The following is a 26,959-nucleotide window of genomic DNA, read 5'->3' as shown; positions in this document are numbered from 1 at the left end:
ATAAAATATGTTGTACAAACATATTTTTATTGTTATCATCAACACTTATCCGAAGTACTAAGTACTATCTGAATGGGCCAGTGCTACAAGCTTTATCAACCTGTCAGTTGGAGTGGACCGTAAGATATGGCCCAGGCTGCGGTTGATGAAGTCAAATCATCATCCCGCCACAACGGTAGAAGGTGACAGACGAATTGGATGCCCCTCTCCACACCCACAAAGTTGGTGAATAAAGATCGCCACAAATTAAAACTCTTATATTTCAATAAAATAAGAAAGATCCAAAAGCTTAGGGACAAAAATCTTCCATTTGCATTTATTTATCTTGTAGCGACATTTATAGCAAAATTAACGAGAGGAGAAACCATTCAACCATGCATTATATTATATCAAAGTTGCTTTTAATGGACTTGGGCATTGGGCTGGGTACCCAACACGAACCCGGTACTTGGCATGATCGGGCCTTCGCTCGGGCCCGAAAAAACCGACCTGAGCCGGCCCGATAATGTATCAGGCCGGCTCGGGTTGGCCCGACGAGGCTCGATTCGGTTGATAACAAATAAATTTTTTTATTTTATTAAAAATATATAATTTATTATTAAAAATATGTTTGAACACTGGTAGCTTGGGGATGCTAAAAATGTTGTTACTGACCACAGTCTTTAATTCGTCTTTGTTTATTTATCATCTTCTTAACAGATGTGTTGTTATATAACTCTCTCGTGTTCATACTCATGTACGCATTCTATAGACATGTTGTTATCTCATTCTCTCGTTATTGTGTGTATTATCGCATCCATTCTAGCCCTTCATGTTGTTATTGCATTAAATCATCTATGTTTACTTATTGTCTTCTTGAGCAGAATTGTTGTTATCTCATTTTCTCGTCACTGTTTGTCTTATTGGGTACATTCCTGCCCTTCTAATTGTTATCACATTAGTTCATCTATGTTTACTTGTCATCTTCTTGGTAGATGTGTTGTTATCTCATTTTCTTGTCTCCACATTCTCTCATCTCCATACCCATTTATGCATTCCGTAGATGGGTTGTTACTTGTCTCCACATTCTCTCATCTCCATACCCATTTATGCATTTCGTAGATGGGTTGTTACTTGTCAACGTGTTTTTTTACATTCTCTCATTATAGTAGACTTGTTGTTAGCTTATTATTTCATTATATTAATTTATCTCATTATTAGGTGTCCATTCCCTTATCATCTTTTATTGTTATCTCATTCGCTCGTCACCGTGTGCATTGTTGTATCCATTCCGATCCTTCTTACCATTATCACATTAATTCATCGTTGTTTACTTATCGTCTTCTTCGTAGACACATTGTTATCTCATTTTATTGTATCCATTCCAGCCCTTTCTATCATTATCACGTTAATTCATCTCTGTTTACTTATTGCATGTATTCATTTTGTCGTTATCTCATTCTCTTGTTATGGTAGACTCATTGTTATCACATTCTTTCAATATGTTAATTTATCGCGTTATTGGGTGTCTATTTACTTATTACATTCATTGTTGGATTATTATTATCTCATTCGCTTGTCATTGTGTGTCTTGCAGTATCCATTCATGCACTTAACATATATGATCACGTTTGTGCATGGTTATCACATTATTTCTTCTGGGTCTCAGTGGTTGTTAAAAAATCATTTACTGTATGGTACATTGCAAGAGCTGTTGAGAAGAACAAACTAAATCCATACGATACTATAATAAATAAACAAAATCGATTATTACCATAAGTTTAGTAAAAACGCCGAGATCGTATATGTAAGACGACATATAGGTTTTAACTGCATTGTTTGTAAGCAAAACATAATCAAGTTGTTGAAGATGATTTTCTTGCTTGTCCTATCTCTTTTCTTTTGGGCATTTTTTGTCCTACGCAAACTCCTATTTGGCTTTCTCTTGAAAGAAGTGACTAGTAGACTAGTGTCCTCATATGTTACCGAACACCATATAAGCAGAACCATGACTCTTTTTCTTCTCCGAGGGGTATGGGGTGATGGGACCTGCTGCTTCGGGTTGACTTTTCATAGTCGCCTTGTTGTCACAACAGAGTCGAAACGTTCTCTACAACAACATTCACCAACTACATCATGTATTCATAAGCTTAATCGTTTCTTTCTGCTAAGTCTACAACATACATTAGTGTCCTGCACATATGCTGGTAGCATGACAAACTACATGACTTATGACTATCACAGAAAGGAATTTCAAGAGAAATCTTCATTAACTCCATCTTTAAATTTTGGTCCATATACCTATGATGTATTTCTCTGGCAATTCCTGAATGTTATCTCGATTGAGATTCTTTAGAGCATGACAACACAAAATACCTTTAAACTCAATTTTTTACAAGAACATTTGACATCATGTGTTTCAATGTCGTAGATCACACAAATGCATCATTGATCATTGTTGAATCACTTCCCCTTTTTATCACAAGTTATATGCAGCAACTTGATTGTTGTGTACGTAAATATAGTCACCTGAATGACATAGTCTTATTCAAATGCAGTTGGTGTGTACTGTGTACATAACTACAGCTTGGTTAAGGATATTCATACCCAAACTTTGAAACTGATATACAAATGCTCTCATCATACTTAAGACCATCTAAAAATCTGTTATTCGAGATATTTGTAAGCAAGAGTACAATCTCCTTTCCAGCATAACATGTATGCGCTCTGCTATCTGTGTGCTCATCATGCATATATAGAAGTGTTGTCTTTCATATCCCAACACCCACTTTTTTTTGTCCTTATACAATTTTTGAAGCAGTGTATTTTCTTGTAGGTTATATGTTTCAATTTTTTTGTGTCCACATACATCCAAACATCTCACCATCTTCACACTTAAGGACATAATTTGCAAAACTCTCCTTAAAGCCAGTTTTTTTGAATCATTACATGTCCTATATTCTTTGCTGCATTTTGAAATATATGCCACAAACAAAAACGATGATGCGCTTCTAGCCATACCAGGAACACTATAGCTGCTAGTGCATTGTCACCATTCGTTAGTACAACCTTGAGGTGCTTCCCACTAATGGCCTCAGTGACTACCTTGAACAACCACTCAAATATCTTAATAGTTTGATCAAATCAGAATATTCAATCAAAAATGCAACTTTTCGAGTGATGGTTTACCCCACAAATTGAACAAAAGGCCATATGTGAGTATTGACATTCACGGTTGTGTAAAAAATAAGCACTTCGCTGAAACATCCATAAATCTAACCTAGACCTCGAATCTGCCCAAAAGACATTCGTAGCATAACCATCTACATCTATCTAAATGGCGCTATAGAAACATGTCTTTCATTAATCTTTTTTTAATGGATTCGACCAATGCCATAATTTTTAATCCTTTCATGGATTCTGTCATCTTTCTCATCAAGTGGTTTCTATTATCCATGCAAGTGAATGCAACGTTCTTACAACCACTTTCTATTTTAACAAATAGGTCATATGTTTTCCTTGAGAATATGCCTGCTTGGATATGACCTCAACATGTCGCTTATGCGAGAAGGTGCCAATGGATGGTTGTGTTCAATCGTCCTTGCAAGAATACAATATTTTCTATTTGGATGCATTCCTAGCTCCAAATTGGCAGCACAACTGCACATTGTATCAATCTTGTGCTTTGTTACATATGTTACTGATCTCTTTCATTCTTGTTTCAGACAAATATTTGATGTTCGCACAACTAGGCTCTGTGTGTCTCTCTCCATCCTACCCTTCCTTGTACTGAAAAGCATCACAATTGTAAAAACTTTATGTTGCGTCTTCTATATGAAACTCCATTTTTACAATAAGAACATGTTTTCCAAGATCCTCTATCTCGAACTCCATTCTTATAGTAGAAAAATCCAATCCTATAGTGGGACCATATTCTTCATGATCCTCTGTTTTGAACTCCATTTATACCAAAGGAGCGCATTTTTTGGGCTATTCCTTTTCCTCGCAAAGGAACTCAATCTCTTGTTTGTTGCCAACTAATGATGTAAATATTCCATACACTACGACATTTGCATTGTATAAAGTCCATCAATCAAATTACATTTTAACATTATCTCACAAATTATTTTTTTCACATATAAAGACCTTTCATCAAATAATATTCAACTTTGTCTCACCGTAAAGTTTGTTGATCAATAAGGAACCTTATCTCACACCATTTAGTGAACACTATCCCTTTTACAAGCGTTGTTATCTCTTTCTCTCGTTACCATCATTGGCCTTTTTGATAGATTCATTGTTATCTCATTGCTTTGTAACCATTCCTTTCATTATGTGAACACATTATCTAGTCTTCGTTACTTATCACCTACTTTGTACATGTGTCTTCTCTCAATAACGATGGTTGTGAAATAATGATATAAACTGGAATGCATAAACTATCCTCTGAAGTCATATCTCACGCATTCGTTATGCCACAATTTCGTTTTCTCAAGCAAATTATCTCAAACTCGTTACATCGTAACATTATTTACCATATCAACTAGGATGCACTCATTATTTCATTTATAACATTATCTACTACATGAACTAGGATACACTCATTACTTGTTACATCAAAATTTTCTTCATTTTTCAGCTTTGCCATCACTTTCACCTTCAGTTCCTCAAAAAATGCTCATTTGATTTCTTTGAATGCCTAACCATTGAAAAAAGGCCATGTAAAAGCCATTGCCTTTGTTATTTATGAACAAAAAACCACAACGACATAATCGTGAACTCACTATTCTTTTCTTCTGTTGCCATTCCCCCCATTTCTACTTCAAGACCAAGCTTTCTTCATCACCAACCTCTGCCCTCCTTCCTTCCTTCAGTGGGAACCTTCCTCTTCTACTTTTCTTCTTCCTGACCACCATCCTTCTTTTGTGTGAAATAATGCATGCAATGTGAAAGAACACAAATTAAGTACGCATGTTACATCTGTTCAATGCAAGGGCATTCAAGTAAATGTGTACATACATATTTTCTGACACAGATTTCATTACTAAAACTTTATATGTACGTAATACGGTCCACCCTCTAAAGACATTCAATTAAATATAGACATATACATTTTCATTCACTAAGGTCAATACTAGAACTTCACGTATACACAGTAGGGTCCACGCCCGGGGTCCGCTCATTGCATAGACTGGGGTGACACATGTAACTCAGTCTCCTAAGGGGCCATTTGATGGATTGAAAAAACTAAAATGAGAAATAAGATTCTGGAAATAAGTTTCCAAGAAATAGAGAATTGAAAATTTTGCTTCATTCTCATTTTGCTGGTGTGTGATAACTAAGAAACAAATTTTCTTGAAACATGTTTCTTAGTTTGATGGCATGGGAAGGCATGGGAAGTGAGATAACAATCATAACTAAGATTTTGCTTTGGTTTTGAAGGGACTCTCCTTCTGAAAGAAGCTTCACTACAAAGCCAAATCTTTTACTCTCTTCGCAGAACTACTGTTTTCAACTTTTCTTTAGATGTGGTCTTCTCTTTTCTTGAGAACTACTCATGTGAAAGCCTGACAATTTTAATTTGCAATCGGTATCGTTCATTTCCTCATTCCAAATCTCAGTAGAATTAAAACAAATGGCAGCTCTGCGTTTAAGATGTGAAGGACAAAACTTCCTTTGGCAACAGGAAGAAACAAACAAAATTGTACATGACAAAAAATGAGAAACGTCATTGGTAACACAGCTAGAGTGGAAAGGGCTGCAGGCGGCAACCCTTGCTGGAACACAGCAACAACTAGTGAAGAGGGATTCCACATTCCCTAAGCAAAGAACATCTAGCAGAAGAGGGACCACAGCTCCAACACCTTTTTTTCTCTTACGCGCCTAAAGCAGGTTTGGGGACGACCTTCACCTTCGACTGCTGCAACAGGGAGCACAACCCGCAGGTTTGGGGGTGATCACCAAAGAGGTCAAGGTCGGCAGCTCTGACGAAGCTGCACAGCAGCAGGAAGGAACAGTGGGGTAACGCGGCAGGAGGAAGAAGGGTCTTCTTTGCAATAGACCTAACAAGCATTTTTTTGATCCCGGAAACTTGGTTCGACCCCTTGGGGTGGGACGAAATTTCTGGAAAAATGTTTCTGAAATACCCATCAACAGTAAATTTTTTTATCCTACGTTTGATGGGGACCGGAAATTCTTTAAAATTTGGATCTTCTCTCTGATGCTACAGGAACTTTCCTGTCTGTCAAACGCTCCCTAATAGACGAGATGAATTTGCTTCGGCACATGAGTTTATAAATGCTATTGTGGAGAGCTATGAGCATGATGCACAATGCCTGTGGGAATCAGGCCAAAACAGATAGATTTCCACCTTCCAAGGGTCCAACAAACTCACTCGAGCCTTGATGTATACTCCACTTTTTGTAAGTCTGAGATGACCCATAATTAATGCAGAGAACACAGTCCGCCACTTACCTGCTTAGATGCTATGTCAATTGAAGGGTCTATTTCCATATATATTGAAAGATGCTCCCTAGTTAGTCGAGTAGAGAAAATCCTAGCTTAGATATTTTTTTTTTCTAAAGTAAAATCTGCGCCTTTGAAATGGTACCACAGCTAGCTAAAGTTCGATAGGCTTCACTTATTAATGTTCAACAGCATTAAATGTGCATTAATTGACGAACAAGACACTTGCAAGCCACTGTATGTCATATAGAGATCAATATCACCACCATGGACCAAGGAGAAATTAATTACTTTGAATTTGATGGCTATGATCATGTGGCCTGTCACTGTGGAGGTTTATTCTGTGGAGGTTTATTCAGCCCTTGCTGAAGGAAAATTAAGGAAATCTACGTATATTTTAATAATTGCATTTAATGGTTGAAAGCGTAACTAGACCAAACCATGGGAAAGACATTCAATCAAGGGCGGAGTAAAAAATTTTGGTTAAAAAATACTAATTATAATTTTAAAGAGCACCATAGAAAATTTTCCGTAAATATTAGTATGCAAAATATTAAGTGCCCACGTCTGTCTCCGGCGCCCAATGCTTTTAATTGTGCTTCATCAAGTGCCGTGCCCCACCACCAAGCCGGAAAGAAGTGAAACGGAAACAAAATCTGCTTATTCAACTCCCAATTTGGGGATATTCAAGCTGGAGATTTTTTCTTTTAGTATAAACTAGTTTCTCCTTCTAGTTCTAAACGACTAAAAGATGTACCTCCATAAGATCCCTATTCTTTAACATAAGAGGACTACACCATACGATTCCAGTTGCAAGGGAGACTCGTGAGGCCAACGAAGTAGATAATATGTACTTCTTGGTATGTTTTATGATATATATATATATTCTTTCTCCAAAAAGTGAATTGTAATTTTCGGTTTCCAATATAGCCTCCAGCTTTTTTATTTATCCTTTTTGAGTTCCGGGTATTTCAGTCATTTAACTTTTCAACCATCCATTTGAATCCGCAGGGGCCTGGACGTCATTAATTATTTTTATTTAATGGTTACTTTTTTTCCTTTCATCTTAAGACTTTTTCATTCATTGCGTTTTCTATGGTGTGCCAATAATTGTTTTCCTATAATTCGAGGTTGTTGCCCTGTGAGTGTGTGATGGTATTGTACTTTGTTGGCAAATAATGCATGACTTACACAATTCCTTCAGCAGCAAATGTTTGTTGTGCCTGTGCCCTTCAGTCTTCACTTTCTGCAGCTGCATTCTTATTAAATCTGCCTTCATCAGTCTTTCTTTTTGGTTGAAAAGTAACATGGAGTGAAGCAAACGCTGGCTCACCCAGACAAACACACACAAACAAACTTGCTTTTCTGATGTAAAGCTCTTAAACTAGCAATGCGTTACAAGTTCCGGCTTTATCTAATCTCAAAATCTTTTTGTTTTTTGGTTCTGCTTTTTGTCTGTACAATTTTTTTTTTCTATAAATCAGGGGCATTTTTCATCATGATTAAGTTGGCACACGAAAATTTCATACACGACCTTGTCTGTGTAACCAGCTTCCTAATTTCCAGTGCACGAGCAAACAAGCATGCTGCCAGCCACTTGGATGGGCAGCCTGATAGCCTCTGCTGCGACTGAGGAGGAATGACAGGATGATCATATCCTTTACATCTTCTAAATCTAGGTTTATTTAATAGCATTTCAGGAGAAAAAACATCCCGTTCTTCCATTATCAAACGTGATATTACTTGAATTTCAATTACGTGTGCACTTGTGCTAGTGAGTAATTTTCTATTAACCGGAGAAACTGAAATTCATTCACTTTTTTCTTTTTTTCTCTTGCTGCTAGAAAATCTTTCCAGTTGGGGAGTGGTTAACCAAGTAAACTATAAAAAGATGGAGCTCGACAAGGCCGTGTACTGATTGAATACGATTAAAGAAAAAGTACGAAGGAAATTAGGCTTAGGGTTTAACATTCATAAGCTTTGGTGATCGTAGTTCACTTTAAGGGGAAAAAAAGGCTTAATATATACGTGTGAAGGACAACGTAGGGTTAGGGGAGGAGTTGGACAAGTGGAAATTGGGATGGAGGGAGGCACTAAATAGAGCTACTGGTTTAGCTACTGCAACATAAGTGCCATCCAATTGTGCAGATCGAATGGCCGATCTTGCTGCCAGCCTGCCACCAACTAATCCGTCCAGAGAACCATCACTTTTGGCAGTTCTTTTGAATTTCATTTATAAACTCTGACAGTGCAGATGAGATATGCATGTACCTGTCCAGTTTCTGTAAGAAGTATGTCCCTCTTCCCATGGGCCCAGGGAGAGTTCTTGGCGAATTAGACATCAACTATCTGGAACTGCTCGTGTAATTCAAGCCTTAAGAATTTTACATTCTTTTTCAAAACCATCTAAGTTTTTTGGCTTTTTACAGTTGTTTCATATATTTGTGTTTTACACACCATCTCGCTCTCTGTTTTGTGTGTGTATATATATATATTGTTCCTTTGGAGCCATCGAATGTGCTCTTTATGCTTTATTTACTCACAAGCGTGCAATGCATTAGATTCGTTTGACAGAAAATTTTTAGACCTGAACATGAGCGAATCCTTTTATATGTGTGGCTTTCATAATTTTTATGACGGCCTTGTTGAAGTACATTCAACACCAACTAAATTAAGATCCACGCTACCTTTTTTTTTCATATAATAAAAGGAGCAAAGAAAAGTTTTGGAAGATGCTGCTGCTTTTTGAATGAAAAAAAAAATCTTTTTTAAATATTACATGATTTGCTGAATTTTGAAGTCTCAACTACGGCAAATCTTGGATCTTTCTATGCACGTTTGACCAGCCCTCGATTGGACTAGTGTGTGCTGGGATATTTTTCTTTTTTCGAGTTTTTTATTATGAAAACTGAAATGTGAAACTAAATTATCAAGTACATTGTAAAATTGCTTGTGTGCACTCATGTGGTGTCTTCCGCTACTACATTCTTTTATTACCGTTAATGGTATTGAACACCTAGTTGATTAGAAGTGAACGGTTTCTTATGCTACTTTTCTTGTAAGTTGGACTCTATTTTTCTACGCAGATCTAATTTCATGACAAGTGGCTTCTATGAGGGTATTTGGTCATGCAATATAAATTGCTACATGCAATATCTTGGTTACGGCGACATGCATGTAGCAGCTTGTATACTATGAGCTTATTAATCATGTTACTTATGCAACTCATTTCCTTCGTATACAAGTTCTTAATGCTAGCCGAAGGGCAATGTTAATGTAGAAACCTGATTGAGCTAGTATAGCTACGATGTTTGTTCTCAAGCTACCAAAACCTGTCCCTATATATATATATATTTTAACTTTTGATTATCTAACCATCAAATTCGTGTGCATCTATTTCACTATTGTGTTCACTTGGTGCTTCCTTGCTTAATGGCAACACTCCATTGCAACCTTCAAATATAGTGTGGCTCTCTTAATTGTAGTGGAACCTTTTGGCCAGCCTAGCTAGTGAAGTCTTGTTGTTGAAAAACTTGTTCGATCTAACCATTAAATTAAGAAAAACATGTTTGATCCAATCGAAGGATGTAAGCACATGGACACATTTTTGCGCAAGAACTTGTGCATCGCGTCTTCCTTTGTATGAATGTCAATAGTTATCAATAATGGGAACAGATTTACTGACGAGCTACACGATGTCAATAAAGGTTTCAACAATAACGTCTTCCTGACGCGAGTTTTGGAATCAGGCACAACATCAACAAAACTTTTACGGACACTTTTGTGGTTAACACTGTTGTTTTGCTGTGCCAAGACACCCCGGAACGTAAAACCTTAGATCTCAGATGGGAAGATTTCAAATCTACCTAGGAATATCTGAGAAAGAGACAAAGAAACACATCAAAATCTAAATTCGAACCCACATGGAAAGAAGGGCAAGAAAACCAGTAGGTCTTCTCTAACCCCAAGAGGTAATTAACCCCTCATAGAAACAGCGGCAGAACTTTCCAAAACCCGATCTGACTTAAGAGATAAACCCAACTTTGGATTGGGGAAAATGTGATGCCCATGAGAGTGAAACCTATATTGCTCCTAGACATAGCAACCATGGCCCCCCTTACCTTATTAACGCTTTTTGGTTCATGCAAAAATTAACACTTGACCTGACCGGGGTCGATAACTAGTGTTGCGCAAACAAATTGAATTCATAAGCATCTAAAAAGCCTACCTCATATCAGACGAATGGTAGAACATTGGGATAATTGTATCTGTTTTTTCAATTTAACACTCATTATGAGCATCTATTGGAGAGAGAAATAGAAAGTTTACCTCGGTTACATATTCTAGAGTAACAACCAAAGATCCAAGCTTTGAAGTTCCGATAGAGATGTACAATGTCCACAATCAACAAAAAAAAAAAAAAAATCTGAAGAGGAGGGCACATTGGCACGAATATTTACGAGAAACTGAAAATCTGTTCACCAGCAAAACGTTTGCCTGCTTCCTGAAGAATCACTGCAGATCATAGCCAAAACCAAAGAACAAGCTTTCAATATCAGCAGATCCTCACGAATTGAAGAAAACAAGAAAAATCTCACCAGCTTACGTTTGAGTGACACTCAGGCAATCAAAATACATTTCCCCTTTTGACATATCTCCATGCGTCTCGATCAAGCCTACTGTGTTAAACAGGCGGGTCAGTGCATAATAATTAAACAAGGGAATCGTCAGGGCACTGAATTACTTCCCTGTTTTTCTTGTCTAACTCGTTATGAAGAAGAGGAAGGAGTTTAGTTGGAGAAGTTTCCATTGGTAGTCGACCATTTGATAAACAATTAATACGTATTAAATGTCAGACCCTCTAGACAAGAATATGCTTTAAACTATAGATTTTGGAGATTTTTAGGAGTCTAGAAAGCTGTCTTTCTAACCGATTAAATCTGGTGACTTAATTAAACCACCATTACTTTTTCCGGAGTACCATCTCACCACGGCGAGTTATGTGAATGCTGTCATTACTACATGTCCTTTCTTTTCTACTTTCCTGCACGCATGCAAGAGACATCAATCTCTGGCAATTTATTAGCCACTAAACAGGCAGGGGATGGACAACAAATACTCTACAAAACAAAAGGGCTTGAGGTGAACAAAGAGTCGGAGAAAAGCTCGTCTCCAGCCCTAGTTCAAGTCAAGTTTCTCAATAAAGGAGTGGATCTTGAGTTTGTGGAATGGCTCGTTTATGTAACCCACATCACTCAATTCAACTTGTAAAACTCAAGCCAAGCTGGTCGTTCCGCTTTAACCTTATTTAACTTCTCTTTTTACGCTTCCCAGTCAACTATTGGAGGCCGGCAATTTCTTTTCAGCCGCCTCCATTTTTTTTAATTCTCTCGGTAAGCCAAGTTTATTTTTTTAATTATTAAAAGATCCGCCTTTACGTCTCTCTCTCTTGACATACACCACAACCCAAGGTTACTTTTTTTTTATTAAATGCTCATTTTTTTTAGGAGAAGTCCTTTTCTTTGCACCCCCATATTCAACAAAAGACAAGTATCAAAATAAAAATAAAAAAATAAAATGACTACAAAAGACACACCTTTTTTTTTAAATTCCAAAACATCCACTTTTTCTGATGGGTTAGTTTCTTGCATTTATTAATGAACAATATTTATTCATTGGCACCTTTTTATAAATAAAGACTTGGCACTTGGGAAGTGGAATGGCATTAAATTTTTGGGTTCCGGATAGTCCTCGATATATTATTGACTTGAGCTCGAGCGCAGTATTTTAGGTCTCGAGACTCGGCTTGTTTTCAGGCCTAATTAAGTCTGATCTAGCTGGGTCACATTTCGTTGGAGTTGTCAATCTAGATATAAAAGGCCGTCAACTCAATTGCCATGTTGATTGTAGGTAACGTTCTTAAGCCCCAAGAAAAGGTGCCTTCGATCTGTTGAACATTGGATCGAACACCGGCAATCGTTGAACTCACTCATCAGAATCATGATGAAGGTGAATTGACAGTTGTGGAAATGGAATCCACACCTTGCCACATGACAAGAGAGAGCGAGGGTGGGCAGAAAGCCAAACTTATCAGGCATCAACTCGACCAACAATGCTGAGCTCCGGGAGAGAGTGGTGGGGGGAGAGAGTGGAAGTTCCCATATGAATTGAAACCTAACAAAGCAACAGTTAGCAACAGAGAGATGATAACCTGCCTTCAGTTGCAAATTATTATGCATAAACTGCAGATGCAACTAAAGTAATTAAATTACCCATACAATTAGCGACAGTTGCGTATCAGTCATTAATACGCGCAGCAGACACACAAAAAAGGAAAAGCATTCATTCAATGGGTGACCGTCTTCAACAAGATCATGACAACACCAACTTTCTGCAAATGCAACTTAACCAAACTTCACAGACAAGAAACAATCGTGTAACAGCCATTAGGCACACAAGAAAAGAAAAAACATACACTAAATGGGGTGACCAACTTCAACAGGACTGTGATAGCACCAACTCTTGGAGTTTCCCTATTACAGTCCTAATATATTCTTGTTGGACGCTTTCATTAAGCAAGAATTCCCTTAGTTTGGCATTGTTGGCTCTTATCTTCTTCGTTTTCTCTCCGTCATTCTCCGTCACCATTCTCAATGCCTCACACACAGCTTCCCTGGTAAACCATCCGTCCTTGGATCTCCTCTTAACTGCAACACCAGCCTTAAGCCTCTTCACCATCAACTTTGCATTCATAAACTGATCTGCTGTCTGCTGGATCAGCACCGTTTGGCAACCACCTGCCACGCCTTCCATCATTGTGCTTAGGCCGCCATGACTAATGTGCACACCAACAGAAGGATGCCTCAGAATATGCTGTTGTTGAACCCATCCAGCATGCACCATCCCCTTTCCTCCCATTCTTTCCCCCACAATCTCCTGCTTCGCTGCATGCTCTCCAGATGCAGTGAAATTCAGGACTGCCAGAAATGGTGCACCACTCATCTCTAGCCCCGCAATGAGCTCGAGGATCTGCTCATTTGTGAAGCAAACTTCACTGCCGAAGGAGCAAAAGACAACAGATCCTACTGGGAACTTGTTCAGCCATTGCTGCCATCGTTCCTCGAGCTCTCCCCTCGGAGACTTGGACATGAGCGCCCCGCATGGGAGCACCTGCTTTCCGGTCAAGGATGAGAAGAACTTGATGTACGTGTCCTCGATCTCCATGGCACTTTTTATGATGATGGCAGAACTCAGCGCCATGACAGCGAGCATCCTGGAGCATGGGGACATTCCCGAGTTATGATGCTTCCTTAAGTTCTGCAACAAGTCTCGTGCTTCATAGGGCTTTAAGCTGGTGATAGCTGAAACAAACCTGACAGGAAGCCTCTCACTGACAGTAAGAGCTAGCTTTCTCGGGTGCAGCACTGTGAAGATCTTCATAGGCATAGCAGAAATGGCAGCGGCAATGTAGTAAAGGACAGGTTTGATTCCCAAGGAGCAAGCAAGCGGGGGAATCCAGTGGTACACAAAGTCGAAGATGATGACCTCAGGAGAAAGTTTACACAGAATATTGGAAATCTGCGGCTCACTGGCATCAAGGGCCTCCATGAGAAGCAGGCGCATAGAAAGAGCAGAGGCAGTGGATTCAACACCAAGAGGGAGACCGGTGATGGGAGGGAGGTCGTAGCTGACGATTGGAATGGAAGGGTGGAGACTTGGACGGATCTTAGGCACGAGAGTCGGGGGAGAGAGGAAGGTGACGGTGATGCCATGTTCAACAAGCAAGTTAGAGAGTTGGATAAATGGGCAGATGTGACCAAAACCCAGCCATGGGAGCATGACTGCATGAAAAGGTTGGCTGACGCCTTTCATGGTGGCTTTGCTGCTAGCTAATTGTCTCTGTAAAGTTCACTCGCTTTGATGGAGAGATGTAGATACAGTGGTCATGTCTACGTATTTATAGTTTCCAATGCTGCCGTGAGTCATTAATTTTCGGCATGTCTGTAACTTTGCGTTGACGATGGAAGTGAAAAGTTTAACCTACAGGTCAGTAAGATGAAGCGTTGAATCAGAGGAGTCAAACACCAAGATCAATCGCATCAACCGGCGGCAAAACCACCTTCTACTTCTACGCCTAGCGACGTTGACAAGAGGGTGACGTAGTGATGTACATTAATAAGATCGGTCCCAATAGGTAAGTTTTTTTCGAGCATTTAATCAGGCCCGCTCATTTTCTACATATGTCCTAATCTTGTGTTAACCATGCAAACGAAGTGCTAGTTTCACTCATAGGTAAGTTAAAGTGTCAAAGAAATCAATTAGTTACGTACAAGAGCATGCATTGCACCTCCTTGCATTTATGTATTATCAACCACTTGTCGTTTGGGTTTTAGCTATGCCCCAGCGCCCACCATCATAGCCATAAGCTCTAGATCCATGCAGTTCACGCGTATAAGGGGAGCCACACAAATTAGATCAACTAACTCTATCATGCATTAGATAGGTGGGGGTTTCTATAAAGCCTTAAATTAGTGGTTGAACTTAGGTGGATCTGATTATAGTTATATAGGACAGCCCCAGAGATCATGAAAAAAAATTTCTTGCTCCACATTTGGCTTGTAGTAACTTTTTTGGACAAACATGTCTTGAGTTGGTAAATTGCAAAGCTGGTTACATATGAATTTTTCATGCTCTATTTTAATAATGACAAAAAATACCCACGATTAATACAAAAAGAAACTTTTTGTGTGAAAAAAAAGAAAACCACAAAAAAATGTAAAATTTGTCGGTTCCAATGTGCCCCTCTAAGCAACAAAAAAGTGTCTTAGATTTTTTTGTCCCGCTTATAATATTATGTCATACATATATCATTATCTCACACTTCGTACCTGTGTTTAACATTATTGTCTGTTATTATCTCATATCTATCTCATTCACATTATTCCATACATTTGTTTGACGTTATCTCATATATTGATCATTATCTCATACCTCTTTTGTTATCTTATATACATTATGTCATAACTCTCTTTAAAGTTATCTCATACATTTGTCATTATTTTGTCACTTTTTATCATTATCTTAAATGCTACGGACATTAGATAATGACAGATGCTACAGATGCTACACGTGAACATTAAAGTAAATATGCATAGTAATAAGGTCCACATCGAGCATATGCTTGTTAAAGAGTGGCGTATTGGTCTCGGTAAATTGAAGCCAAAGCAAGGTACATTGCAAAGAAGGTAGGCAATAAAAGCTTCCATTTATATCCCTAACAAATAAAAGTTTTAATTTCTTGCATTAAGTTTGGTCTTTGGTTTTAGGCACGGTAAAGCTGGACCTTAAAAAGCTAGGTTGGACAGTCATTGGGCCCTGACTTATGGCATTTGATTAGACATGTTTCCCCACACCAAACAACACAGTTTTTTCTTCAGAAAGGGTTAAATTGTCAGTCTCATACTTTTATCAGAAAAATTTATCAATTTTGTCGATAACAAATTCTGTTTTGGCTTCTGCGCCTTACAGTTGGCATATGAGACTCAATGCTGAATTGCTGCGGAGAGACGTTGAATCATGATCCTGAAAAAATACTGAATATATAAGAAAATATGTTTAATTCTCAAGAATTGCAAAACTAATTTGAAAAGAAATTAAGGTAAATTACTACTATGTGGCTGCATGGAGGGCCAAATCATGATACTAAAAAAATATTGAATATGTAAGAAAGTATGTTTAATTCTCATTAATTTTGAGAACGAATTAGAAAGAAAATTAAGTTAAATAAAAAAAATTAATTTCCTTCCACCAAGACTAGCTATTATGGTTCTTAGGTCATGTGTCTCGTTTAAAAAATTATTTTCTCATGTACTCTCCGTTCTATAATATAGTTCTATGGACCCCAATGATGAGAAATATGAACCTTGTGCCTTCTCAACCCTTGAGCCAGGCAAGTTAGCCCGTAAGCTTTTAACAAGATACTGTTCAAGAATAAAATCAACTTCACACTAATCTTCCTCCTTAAAAAGAGAAAAAAAAAAAGATCATGGGATCTCTCATTGATGGGCTTGATAAAACCATAAGAACACATGTACTTAGCAATTAAATGTGTATTAATAGAATATAATATAATACTCTGCCAAATTGCATAGATGCAATACTAAAGCAATAGAATTGAACCATAGTTGATGAACTTACCATAAATCATCACTTTAGTTGGTAACGTCAATTGCAAAGCACCACGCTCACTAAAAGTATAGTTTTGACACCTGGTTAGTTTAGTTTTTTAACCATAGAGGTCAGTGTTGAAGCAACCCTGCTAGGGGTTAAGCCCCTCACTTTTATTTCAATGGAATCAAACAAAATCTTTACAAGAACAACAAAAAATAAAAAAAGAAGTTTTGCAGATCAGCGGCAACAGAAAAAGATGCCTTAATATCAAGAACATAGGGATTTATATAAGAACCTATGCATACCTTTAGTATCAAAGTAGAGAAATTAACCAAAATAATTGTTAGTGCGACAACATGTTTTTAAAGTTCTATCTTTAAACGTAGGATAAGAGTCAGACAAATGTTATGATTGTCATTGGACATTAACTCAAGGATCTTGCAAATGTCACGAACCTTGCCCCAAATAGGATGCCTTATGGCTGCATGGAAATTGCACCTCTTTTTGCGGTGGGTGGATTTTCTAGCTTAATAGATTGAGTCAACAACTTGGGTATAATTCTCCAAATATGTAATATCCAACCTTTCTTAAAAGAGGTTGATGAGACCAATTATGTTTTAAAACATAGTGACTTAGGACTCGACTTGTCTGCTCTTGACTCGTGGCTCGGCGGGGCGGGTCAACTCAGTGACTTGAACCAGGTTATGCGGGTCAACTCAGTGACTTGAACCAGGTTATGTTAAACGTAAAATGTTTGTAAGATGAATTAATTTCAATTATATGATTAAAAAAAGTCAAATTAACATAAAATGAAGTCACAACTAAGTTCATCCTCCATGAATTGTTGCAATTTAGCATGTTGAATGCAAAAACTTTAAGAAAACTCAATCAATTTCGTTAATATTGATTGACTTTGGCAAATTGAACTTGTGTCATTACGAAAGTAACAAAAATAACTTATATCTTCACATGTATCAACTACAAAAAAAAAACAATAAAATATTGAAAAATAAAATAAAATGAGTCAACCTACTGGGTTGAAAAGCATTTTCCCTTCAAGGGTATCATTTTCGCATATACTTTCTTTTTCATGGGATAAGCGTTTTCCTTAGTCTGATAATTTCTTAGTTTTCTCCCCACTTTGTAAAGAGAGCTGCCTTTATCATCCCCCACAAAAGGCGGTCCTCGTTTAATGGAAAGTATGTGGATGAAAGGGCAAGATGTGTCTGATGTGATGTTATTGTCTACGATTGCTTGCCAATAGATAAAAGTGGGCCACCTCTAACTACCCTTAGTTAATAGTTTATTGGGATTGATGCCAATAAAGATCTTATGTGGTTCATCACAACAAGAAAATCTGTTTTTAACAATGCAAAAACCGTCGTTAAAAACATGAAAAACCGTTGCTAAAAACATTTAGCAACGGTTCAAAACCATGCCTACACGTATTAAAAACAGCGGATATTAGCTCTGCGCCTAAAAAGTAGAAGACAATAAAATCAAGAATTATTTGACGCCACTTTGTGCCTCCTCCTCTTCCTCATCGATCTGATGAATTCGGTGGATGGTGGTGACATGAATTGCGGCTTCCATGTCCCGGGATGCTACTGGTAAAACTCAACAAGGTTGCATGGTAGAAGATTAGTAGTACTAGACACATGGATGGCATGTTTGGTCGACTGAATAAGCTAAAAACAGTAGTGGAACTAATAAAATAAAGGGGAAAACATCTCCAAATTAATGAAGAGTGCAGTTAAACCCGTGAAAACAACATTGTATTGTTGTGTCCATTAGATGCCATTTGGTTTCGGTTACACACCATTCCAAGAACGCCTTGTTCTACGCTATCAAACGCCTGACAGAAAAACGTGGAGGAAGAAGCGTCCTCATTGAACGAAAAAATGCGTTCTTCCTTGAAACAACCCCACCCTTGGAATGGGAGGGAGATTTTTTTTTCGAAATCATCTTGCTCGAAATTCTGGCATCGTTTCTCTCAAGGCTCGCTTTCTTATCTGTGCAAGTAATCATCTCTCTCACTCTCTCTCTCTTGTCGATGTTTGAAGACCATCTCTGTCTTCTTCCTCATATTCTTCATCTTCATTATATCATAGAAAAAACCAAAACATATGTTAAATTTGCCAATCCAATGATTTGAAAATACAAGACAAGTTAAACATGCTGGACATAATTGCTACTTGTCGACATGGACAAGAACTCCTTGTACTTGTAACAGCTGTCTCAAGAACATGTGTTCTAAGAACACTTGTTCCTGCAACCAAATGGTAGATTAGGGACATATGTATCTCACCATCAAGATGGAGCATTACTTGCTTATGAAGCATGCAGATCATTCTGGCAGATCATTATGATCAGGAACCACCATCACCACATCATAGCCTAAAAACTATATTATGAGCAAGCAGTTTACAGATGAATGATCACAAGAGGCTTAAACCAGATCCAAAAAAGGAAAGTTAACATGAAACATAACAAAAAATAATAATGAAGAAAATAAATTTTAACGAACCTCATTCAAACATTGAGATCAACTCCAATGATCTTTGATGCACCAGCATATCATGCATCCTCAACAGCTTGATTAACAAGACACACCAACAAGAGAAGTCATCCAGTACTACTCCAAGAAGCTAATGAAAGAAATACTAGAAAATCAATAATGATAGCATGGAAACTTACCTAAGCAGCCCTCGAAAGGAACGTCTTGTTCAAAAAGTCCCAAGGATATAACTGGTAATGAAGTTAGAATAACATTCAATATAATCTGTACCAATCACCATTAACTGACTGGCCTGAAAAATCTAGTGAATGCCTCAAAGTTGAAAAATGTGAGCCCAAAGGCAATACTCTTGTAGAAGAAATAGCAAATCTGAAACATTTAAAATGAAATATCAGATGTCAACCATAATTCAAAAACTTGATTGGAGATTTTTCTGCTCCTATGGAACTGCTCAACTAAGGTAACTATAAAATACATAGCCCTTCACTTATAACTGAACCTCACATGTACTCCAAGAGGTCTGTCCTTTACGATATTTGTATGCATTTTGCATATAATCATTCTCCTAATAATGAGTTCCATCATCCGTCTTCATATGCAAATATGTATACACCATGGCATGTAAAAGGGAGCAACAAACCATGATATAATTAGACAGCCGAGCATTCTATTCAAACAGAACAAAACAAAATCAATCATTAGATTATCTACTCAGTTCAAGCTCAACTTTGAGAAAAGAATAAAATGTAGTTCAAAATTTTGACATTATTCATTCACATAAAAGTAACTCGACTGAATATTGATGCAGAACGAAAGTAAACTTAACTGCAAAATAGGCCGACGAGAAGTTAATTGAAAATTTGAAACAGGTTTATAAGACCCAAAAAATATACACAGTGATTTAATTGAAGAGATAAAAAAGGCTGATTACTAGAAAGTTAAGAAAAGCGGAAAATAGCATGTTGAATAAGTTCAAAATTTGGGTGACCAATCCATTTTCTGAGGTTGTCCGTTGAGCTAGTGAAAAAATTATATTAGCAACAACCACCTGAATACAGAAACAGGCATATCAAGCATTCATGTGATAAAACATCGTAAACAGGCAGAAGTTGTAACCAGGTTCAGCTAAAGATTCATTCATTTTCTTAACAAGCTTCTTGGTTTCAAAAAAAAAAATATTTGGTTATCAGGGTTACACATTTGCTCACAATTTTCTAGAAGTGCTTCCAAAAATATGTTGGAATCTCATCCCATCTAGGCGCTTCATCTCTACTTGACGTGAAAATTGCATCACAGATCTCTTTGTTTGATATAGGGGCGTCTAGAAATATGTTTACGGCTTCATTGACAGTCCGACCAGGCGGGAGATCATTGAGGAATTTTGCATCAAAATCTTTGTAGAAGTTGCCAAAAATGCTACTTCAAAAATTGTCACAAATCTGATTTGCGTTTTCCCACCTATTCTCTTCCACACTACAAAAAAAAAAAAAGTGTTATACCGATTTTCTTGGCCCGAGGCACCGGTGTTGATCATCTATAGCGGTGCCAAAAATCATCGCTATAGATTGGGTATTATTTCATCCCACACAGCTACGGTCACAGCAGCAATAACGGTTCACAGCGGCTGACCTATAGTGCTAACTTTACCGGTGAATATCCTCACCGGTATAGGTTTATTTACCTATTTTGTTTTTGTCGTTATGGTTTCTAACAGTTGGCTGAATGAACTTTGTGTCTTGATCTCCATCATATAGCTAACCAAAAAGTCATTGTTTTTTATTTCTAAAAAAAGGAATCCTCAATTGATGCTTGATATTGCTCCATTCTAATAAGGCATCAATCAGACAGTCTCCCTTGGTTGACATTAATTACATGGTCAGCTGTGAAGGGTCAATTTCTGTATATATTGAAAGACGCCTTCTAGCAGGTGGGTAGAGGAAATCCATGTTCAATCCAAGTATACATTGAAAATGGGAATTTTTGTAGGTTTGTGTGGGCAATCGCTTGTTCATCACTCAATTTATAGATATTCAAGCTGGGGTATGGTTTTTTTAAGTAGAAATTGTCATTATCCTTATAGTTCTAAATGGCTGGAAAGCCGTGTCCTTCATGAGATCTACATTCATGAACATAAGGGGGCTGCACATGAGGTTCCAGTCGCAAGGGAGACTGTCTGAGAACAAGGAAATAGTTAATACCTACTTCTAGGTATGTTTTATGACATATTCAGCGCAGTCAATGCTCCACATTAAGCGTGGGCACCAGGCCAAGTACACGAGCGACACCCAGCCCGACTTGGGCTGAGGCCCAAATTTTGGACATCAGCTTGACCCATAAGCTATTGGGCTAGGCCGGGTTGGCCCAAGTCGAACCAATATATATATATATATATATATGACCGGGCTTGAACCAGGGCTATAAGCTGGGCTTGGCCTCGGCCGATGTTATCTTCTACTCTTTTGATGGTCAACCCCTCACATGGGGCCACATGGTAGTGTGAGGAGTACTCTTTTTTTTTTTTTTTTTTTTTAATTAAACATAATTTGTCCTCTTGGAAAAATGTAACTTTCATCTTCACTTTCTTTTAAGGGGGTATTTCAGTCATTTAACATAAAAGCATTCAAATCGGTTCTTTATTTAATTTTCCCTTCTCCCCTTTCAACTTGCAACTTGCAGGTTGAAGTTTTTGATGACCTTTTCAAGATCTGAAGGGAAACTGTTTTCTACTCATTTCTTTTTAATGGTGCAAATAATTGTTTTCCTATAATTGGAGGCTGTTGCCCATTGAGTGTGACCGTATTTTACTTTGTTGCCAAATGCATGATTTACGCAATTCTTTGAGCAGCAAAATTTCGATGTGCCTCAAACATGCACCGGAAACACAATTTTTTCAGGCAATGTTATGTGTTTGTCTGGTTACATGAACGTGTTTGGTTTTGCCCATTCTTGTGTTTTTTCTCTTTTTGATTCTTTCTTGTTCTTTTTACGTCCGTTGCTGAACATATTGTCATCGCCCCAAATTTTCCAAAAGTTTATATTCAGCATATTTTGACAAATTTACAACAAATTTCAATGATTTTTTGGCCTCAAAGGCTTCAATTTCTTTTAATTTTGATCAATTTATCTTCTGATCCCACTATCAACTCTATTTGGAGCTTATTTGGACCTAATTTCATAATTTGAACCCAAGCCCAACTCCAATTTAGACTTACTTTATGTTTCAAATCCAAATTCAAATCCGGATCCATCCAAAAACTGACACTGATACCTAAAACTGATCCTCAGACCTAGATCCTGATCCAAATGCCAACTCCAAATCCTAGAACGCATCCATAGATCTAGATTCATATCAAAATCACAGCGTTAAATCCAAAATAGATCCCTGGATCTAAATCTAGATCCAAATCTAAGCTACATATCCAAAACATATCCATAGATCCAAATCTCAGTTCCATATCAAAAGTGTATCCCTAGATCCAAATCCAGATGCAAATCCCATCTCCATGCCCAAAACGGATTCCTAAATCCAGATCTGGACCCAAATCCATATGCAAGACTAGATCCAATTTCGATGTGCCTAAATCTTATTTCAGATCAAAATCCACAATTCTAATTCCAAATCCAATATTTACATCCAAATCTAATATCTGAGATCCAGACCCAAAACTGATAGTCATATCCAAATCTCTGATTCTAGATCCAATTTTGAGCATTTGATCCATTTTCCGACCCAAATCAACATTCAAGATCCAAATTTATAATTTGTAGTCAGTCCCGACACCAAAATTCTAAATCTGACATTTCCTAGCATTTGGATCTAATGTCAGGTCCAAGTCCAAACTCCAAACCCCTCACATGCTCAAGAATCGAGGCATTATGGTCCTTTTTCAAAATACCCTGGATTTCTTATTCAAATTCCCAAAGTACCCATAATATTTTGAAGACATCTTTCAATTTGCCAAAATGCCTTTGGTTTCTCTAAATATCCTTTATTTTTTAAAAAAATACCCTCATTTTTGCCCAAAATACCGTTTTCGCTCTCAGTGGGCCCCACTGCTGATGTGGCATTGGCAAGTCGACCTGGCCCGATCAAAGCCGTACCTGGTGCAGCTGGCCCGGCCAGGCCGTGCACTGTTCGACCAGGTCTAGCCCGGCATGTTCGGGCTGCAGATAGTAGCTTGACTCGTTCTGACTGCAGGGGATCCAAGCGGACAGAATCTATCATTGGGCCGGCCAAGGAGGCAGCCTACCCCCTTGCGCAGTCAGCCCTCCAATCAACGAATTTTTGGACAGATTTTGTTCCTTTAGTATAGTTAAATATTTTAAACCTAATAATAATTAATTAGTGGTTCATTACACTTAAAAAATTATGATAATACCCTTAAGCCTTCTTCTTCTATAAATATTCTCTTGTTTCTCTCATCTATTATCAATCCATCAACTATTTGCATCTTCTCTCTCCTCTTTTAGACTTCTTCTCCAATTTCAATTTCTATCTTTCACTTTTTTTTCTTTTTTTTTTCTTTCATTTTTTTCTTGCTTGGCTGTCTTCATAATCAACTTCAATCCTTCATTTCCAACCGATTCGAACCACTATCATGGAGTCTCCTTTGCTCAGAACAGCCAAGGAGCCAACGCTCTTTTGATTTTTTTCTCTTCAATGTATGTAAATCTCTTTTCTTTTTTATTTTCTTATTTCGTTTATTCATTGCAAGCTCATGAACTGGAGTTTCTCTGGAGCTAAAGATCCTTCTTGAAGCTCAGGAAGCATGAAAAAAACAAGCATTTCCCTCATTCTTTATTTCGATTAAGATGTTTTTCCCTCTCTTTTTAACTTACCTTTTTATCCTTTTAACATGTTTATCAGGAAGCATGAAAAAAACAAGCATTTCCCTCATTCTTTATTTCGATTATGATGTTTCTTCCTCTCTTTTTAACTTTACCTTTTTATCCTTTTAACATGTTTATCCTTTTCTTTTAAGTCTATTTTATCTTATTTTGATCTTTTCTTTTCTCTCATTTAGACTTTTTTCTCTATTTTATGCCAAGCAGATGAATTTCTAGAGATCTCTTTGGAGCTAAGGAACTTCCTTAATGGTCCAAGATCAAGACAGAGGCAAGTATAGTTTTTTAAGCTTTCTTTCTCTATGTTTTTAACATGGTTTTATATCTTTTTTGAAAAATATTGTTCTCTCTCCTCTTAATCTATTTTCTTATTTCTCTCTTTCCATCTTTTTTTTTCTCTTTTTTCGCTCTTTTCATTTCTCTTGCTCTTCACTTTTCTCTTTTTTTCATCTCTCACTTTTAAACTTGTTTTTATCACATTTTTAGCTTATCTCTCATTCATTTTAACTTGTGTTTATCTCATTCTTTACTTTTCTCTTTCTCATTTTAACTTTTATTTCGACTATTTCTCTATCATTTTTTATTCTCTCATTTAAACATCTCTTCTTTTTAGTTCATTATCTCCCTTAATTTTTCGACTTTATTCATCTATTTTTACTTTATTTATTTTTCTCTATTTTTAATTCTTTCTCTTTCCCGGTCTGGCCTATTTAGGCTTGGTAAGTTAAAAAAAATATATATATATATATATTATTTTTTTTGTTTTAATAATATTTTTTTATTTTTAATAAATATATTTTATATTTAAAAAATATTATTTTAAATTAAAAAATATTTTTTAATTTAAATGGGCCGGGCCGAGCCCAAAACGAGACCTGGGCCGGGCTGGCCGCCCCGGCCCGATACCCACCCTTAATTGAGCATATCATTTTCAATTTTCTTTCAAATTTGCAAATCTATCTTCCACTCTTCTCTTTCTAGCCTCCTCGTGGCCTACCTATATTTTTAATCAATCCATGAGTGATTGAGTAAAATCAAAATCAAATTTATTGTCATTTAGATATGCACAAGCATGCATAACCACACACCGTCACTTCACAAAATAAGAATGTCATTGAATCCTAAAAAAGATAAGATTAAACCCTATCACAGTAAAAATCGAAATAGGGTCAAGTCTTAACCCTTCCTTAGAATTCAAAGAGAAACACTTCCACGAATCCTGATATTTTCTCATTTCAAAAACCAAATCTTCAATCTTTTCTAAACATACTATGATTTAGAAATATTTGCAATATTGAAAAACCCCTTCCATTTTGGCTCCATGATAAATCAAACTATGGTCATCGTCCCTCTAATTCAATATCTTATTTTTCAAACAAAGCTTGAAAAACTTGCTTTTACCAATGATGACAAGTTGAAGCCATGTTTTAGAAAACAAGTAATTTACAAATATATTTTCCAATCATATTTTCTCAAACAAGTTGAAACTTTTGATTTTGAACACTATCTTCAAGACAAATGATCTTTTATGCTTGAGTTCTAATGACAATATTGGAAAAGCTCAAATGATTTTAAAGTATCTTTCTTTGGATAATTTATTTTCTGAACTACTTAAAATTTCAATATTTCGAGCTCATATTCTAAAATTGTTATCATTTGGGGTTGTTCATTAACATACCCATAAGATCATAGTTCTACCGTGAGGGCACTATAGTTTAAAGGAATTCCACTATAAATGACAGTCATGTTGAACAAACAAAAAAATTATGATCACTTTATTTAATCTTCTAAGAATTTGTCATGAATCTTTCTTTTTCTCTTACAAGTAACTGAGAGAGTAGCTCTGCAAAACCGTAGTTACAGAGCCCATCCCTCCCCACTTTCTTTCCATCCAAAACAGCAATCCCTAATATGACAATTCATTCATCACATGCAACTTAGCCAGCTGCTAAAAGGTGGAACTAAGAGCCCAATAAAAGAAAGGGAACAATTTGAGAGGGAAAAAAGGACAGCAATCTACAAAAGATGTTCATCTAGGTTAACTCGTTGCCAATTACTCTCACTTTGAGATATTCTAGCATACAGAAAAAAGAATTCAGACTGGAACAGAAAAACTAAAGTCTTATGGGTTAGTTGATATGCACTTACTCCAATTGTTCCAACAATTGCTTTTGTATCTATCTTATCTAACACTATTTCCCGAAGGAAATCCGCTGTTCCATATCATACATGTATAGTCTTCAATAAGTTTGGGACTTCGTATGACATATAAGAGAATACACCTGAAATTGGGACAACAGAAGCCAAGTTTTCATGAATTGGGAAGAACTATGTGCGCAGATCATAGTGAAACTCTCAATCTTATCCAAAAAAACGAACCTGAGTGTACATTCATCTGATTTGATCTACGCATCATATTCGAGCTACTTTTGTGTTAATGTTAGAACAATTGAGATAATTCTATCTGTTTTTTCAATTAAACACTCATTATGAGCATTTATTGGAGAGAGAAATAAAAGGGTCGTCTCAGTTGCATACTCTGGAGTTATAATCTAAGGTCCAAGGTTTGAAGTTTCCGCAAAGATATATAATGTCCATTAACCAAAAATAAATCTGAAGAGTTGCGCACTTGGTATTGATATTTGTGAGAAAATACTCTGGACTGAAAATCTGTTCACCAGCAAAGCATATGTTTGCTTTCTGAAGAATCACTGCAGATAAATGCCAAAAAAAAAAAAAAAAAAAGCTATTAATATCAATAGTCTCGGTCCTTTAAAATGTTGATTGTAGAGATTTTGAGGAGTCTAGAAAACTTTTTCTTTCTAACCGGCTAAATGTGGTGACTTGGTTAAACCATTGTCACTTTCTTGCAGTGAATATGATCACTGCTACATGTCCTTTTTTTTTCCCTAGTCTCCTGCATGCAAAAGAGACGTCTATCTCCGGCAATTTATTAGGCACTAGACTGGCCGGGCGTGGACA

At 37.0% G+C, this 26,959-nt stretch overlaps 1 protein-coding gene across 1 annotated transcript; it reads right to left on the bottom strand.

Annotated features, from left to right (window-relative positions):
* Positions 1-12,766: 12,766 nt before the first annotated feature.
* Positions 12,767-14,356, bottom strand: LOC116254853 (anthocyanidin-3-O-glucoside rhamnosyltransferase-like). The gene has a single exon (XM_031630461.2). The coding sequence runs from the start codon at positions 14,314-14,316 to the stop codon at positions 12,940-12,942; it is 1,377 nt and encodes a 458-aa protein (XP_031486321.1). The 5' UTR covers positions 14,317-14,356; the 3' UTR covers positions 12,767-12,939.
* Between the last annotated feature and the right edge of the window lie 12,603 nt (positions 14,357-26,959).

This window comes from Nymphaea colorata, chromosome 5, assembly GCF_008831285.2.
Source record: "Nymphaea colorata isolate Beijing-Zhang1983 chromosome 5, ASM883128v2, whole genome shotgun sequence".
Lineage (NCBI taxonomy): Eukaryota > Viridiplantae > Streptophyta > Magnoliopsida > Nymphaeales > Nymphaeaceae > Nymphaea > Nymphaea colorata.
The sequence above is the reverse complement of the archived record's forward strand: the minus strand, read 5'-3'. Positions and strand labels throughout refer to the sequence as shown.

Bases quoted from the DNA above. Each gene is read 5' to 3' on its own strand.
- LOC116254853 (XM_031630461.2), bottom strand. From the start codon at position 14,316: ATGAAAGGCGTCAGCCAACCTTTTCATGCAGTCATGCTCCCATGGCTG.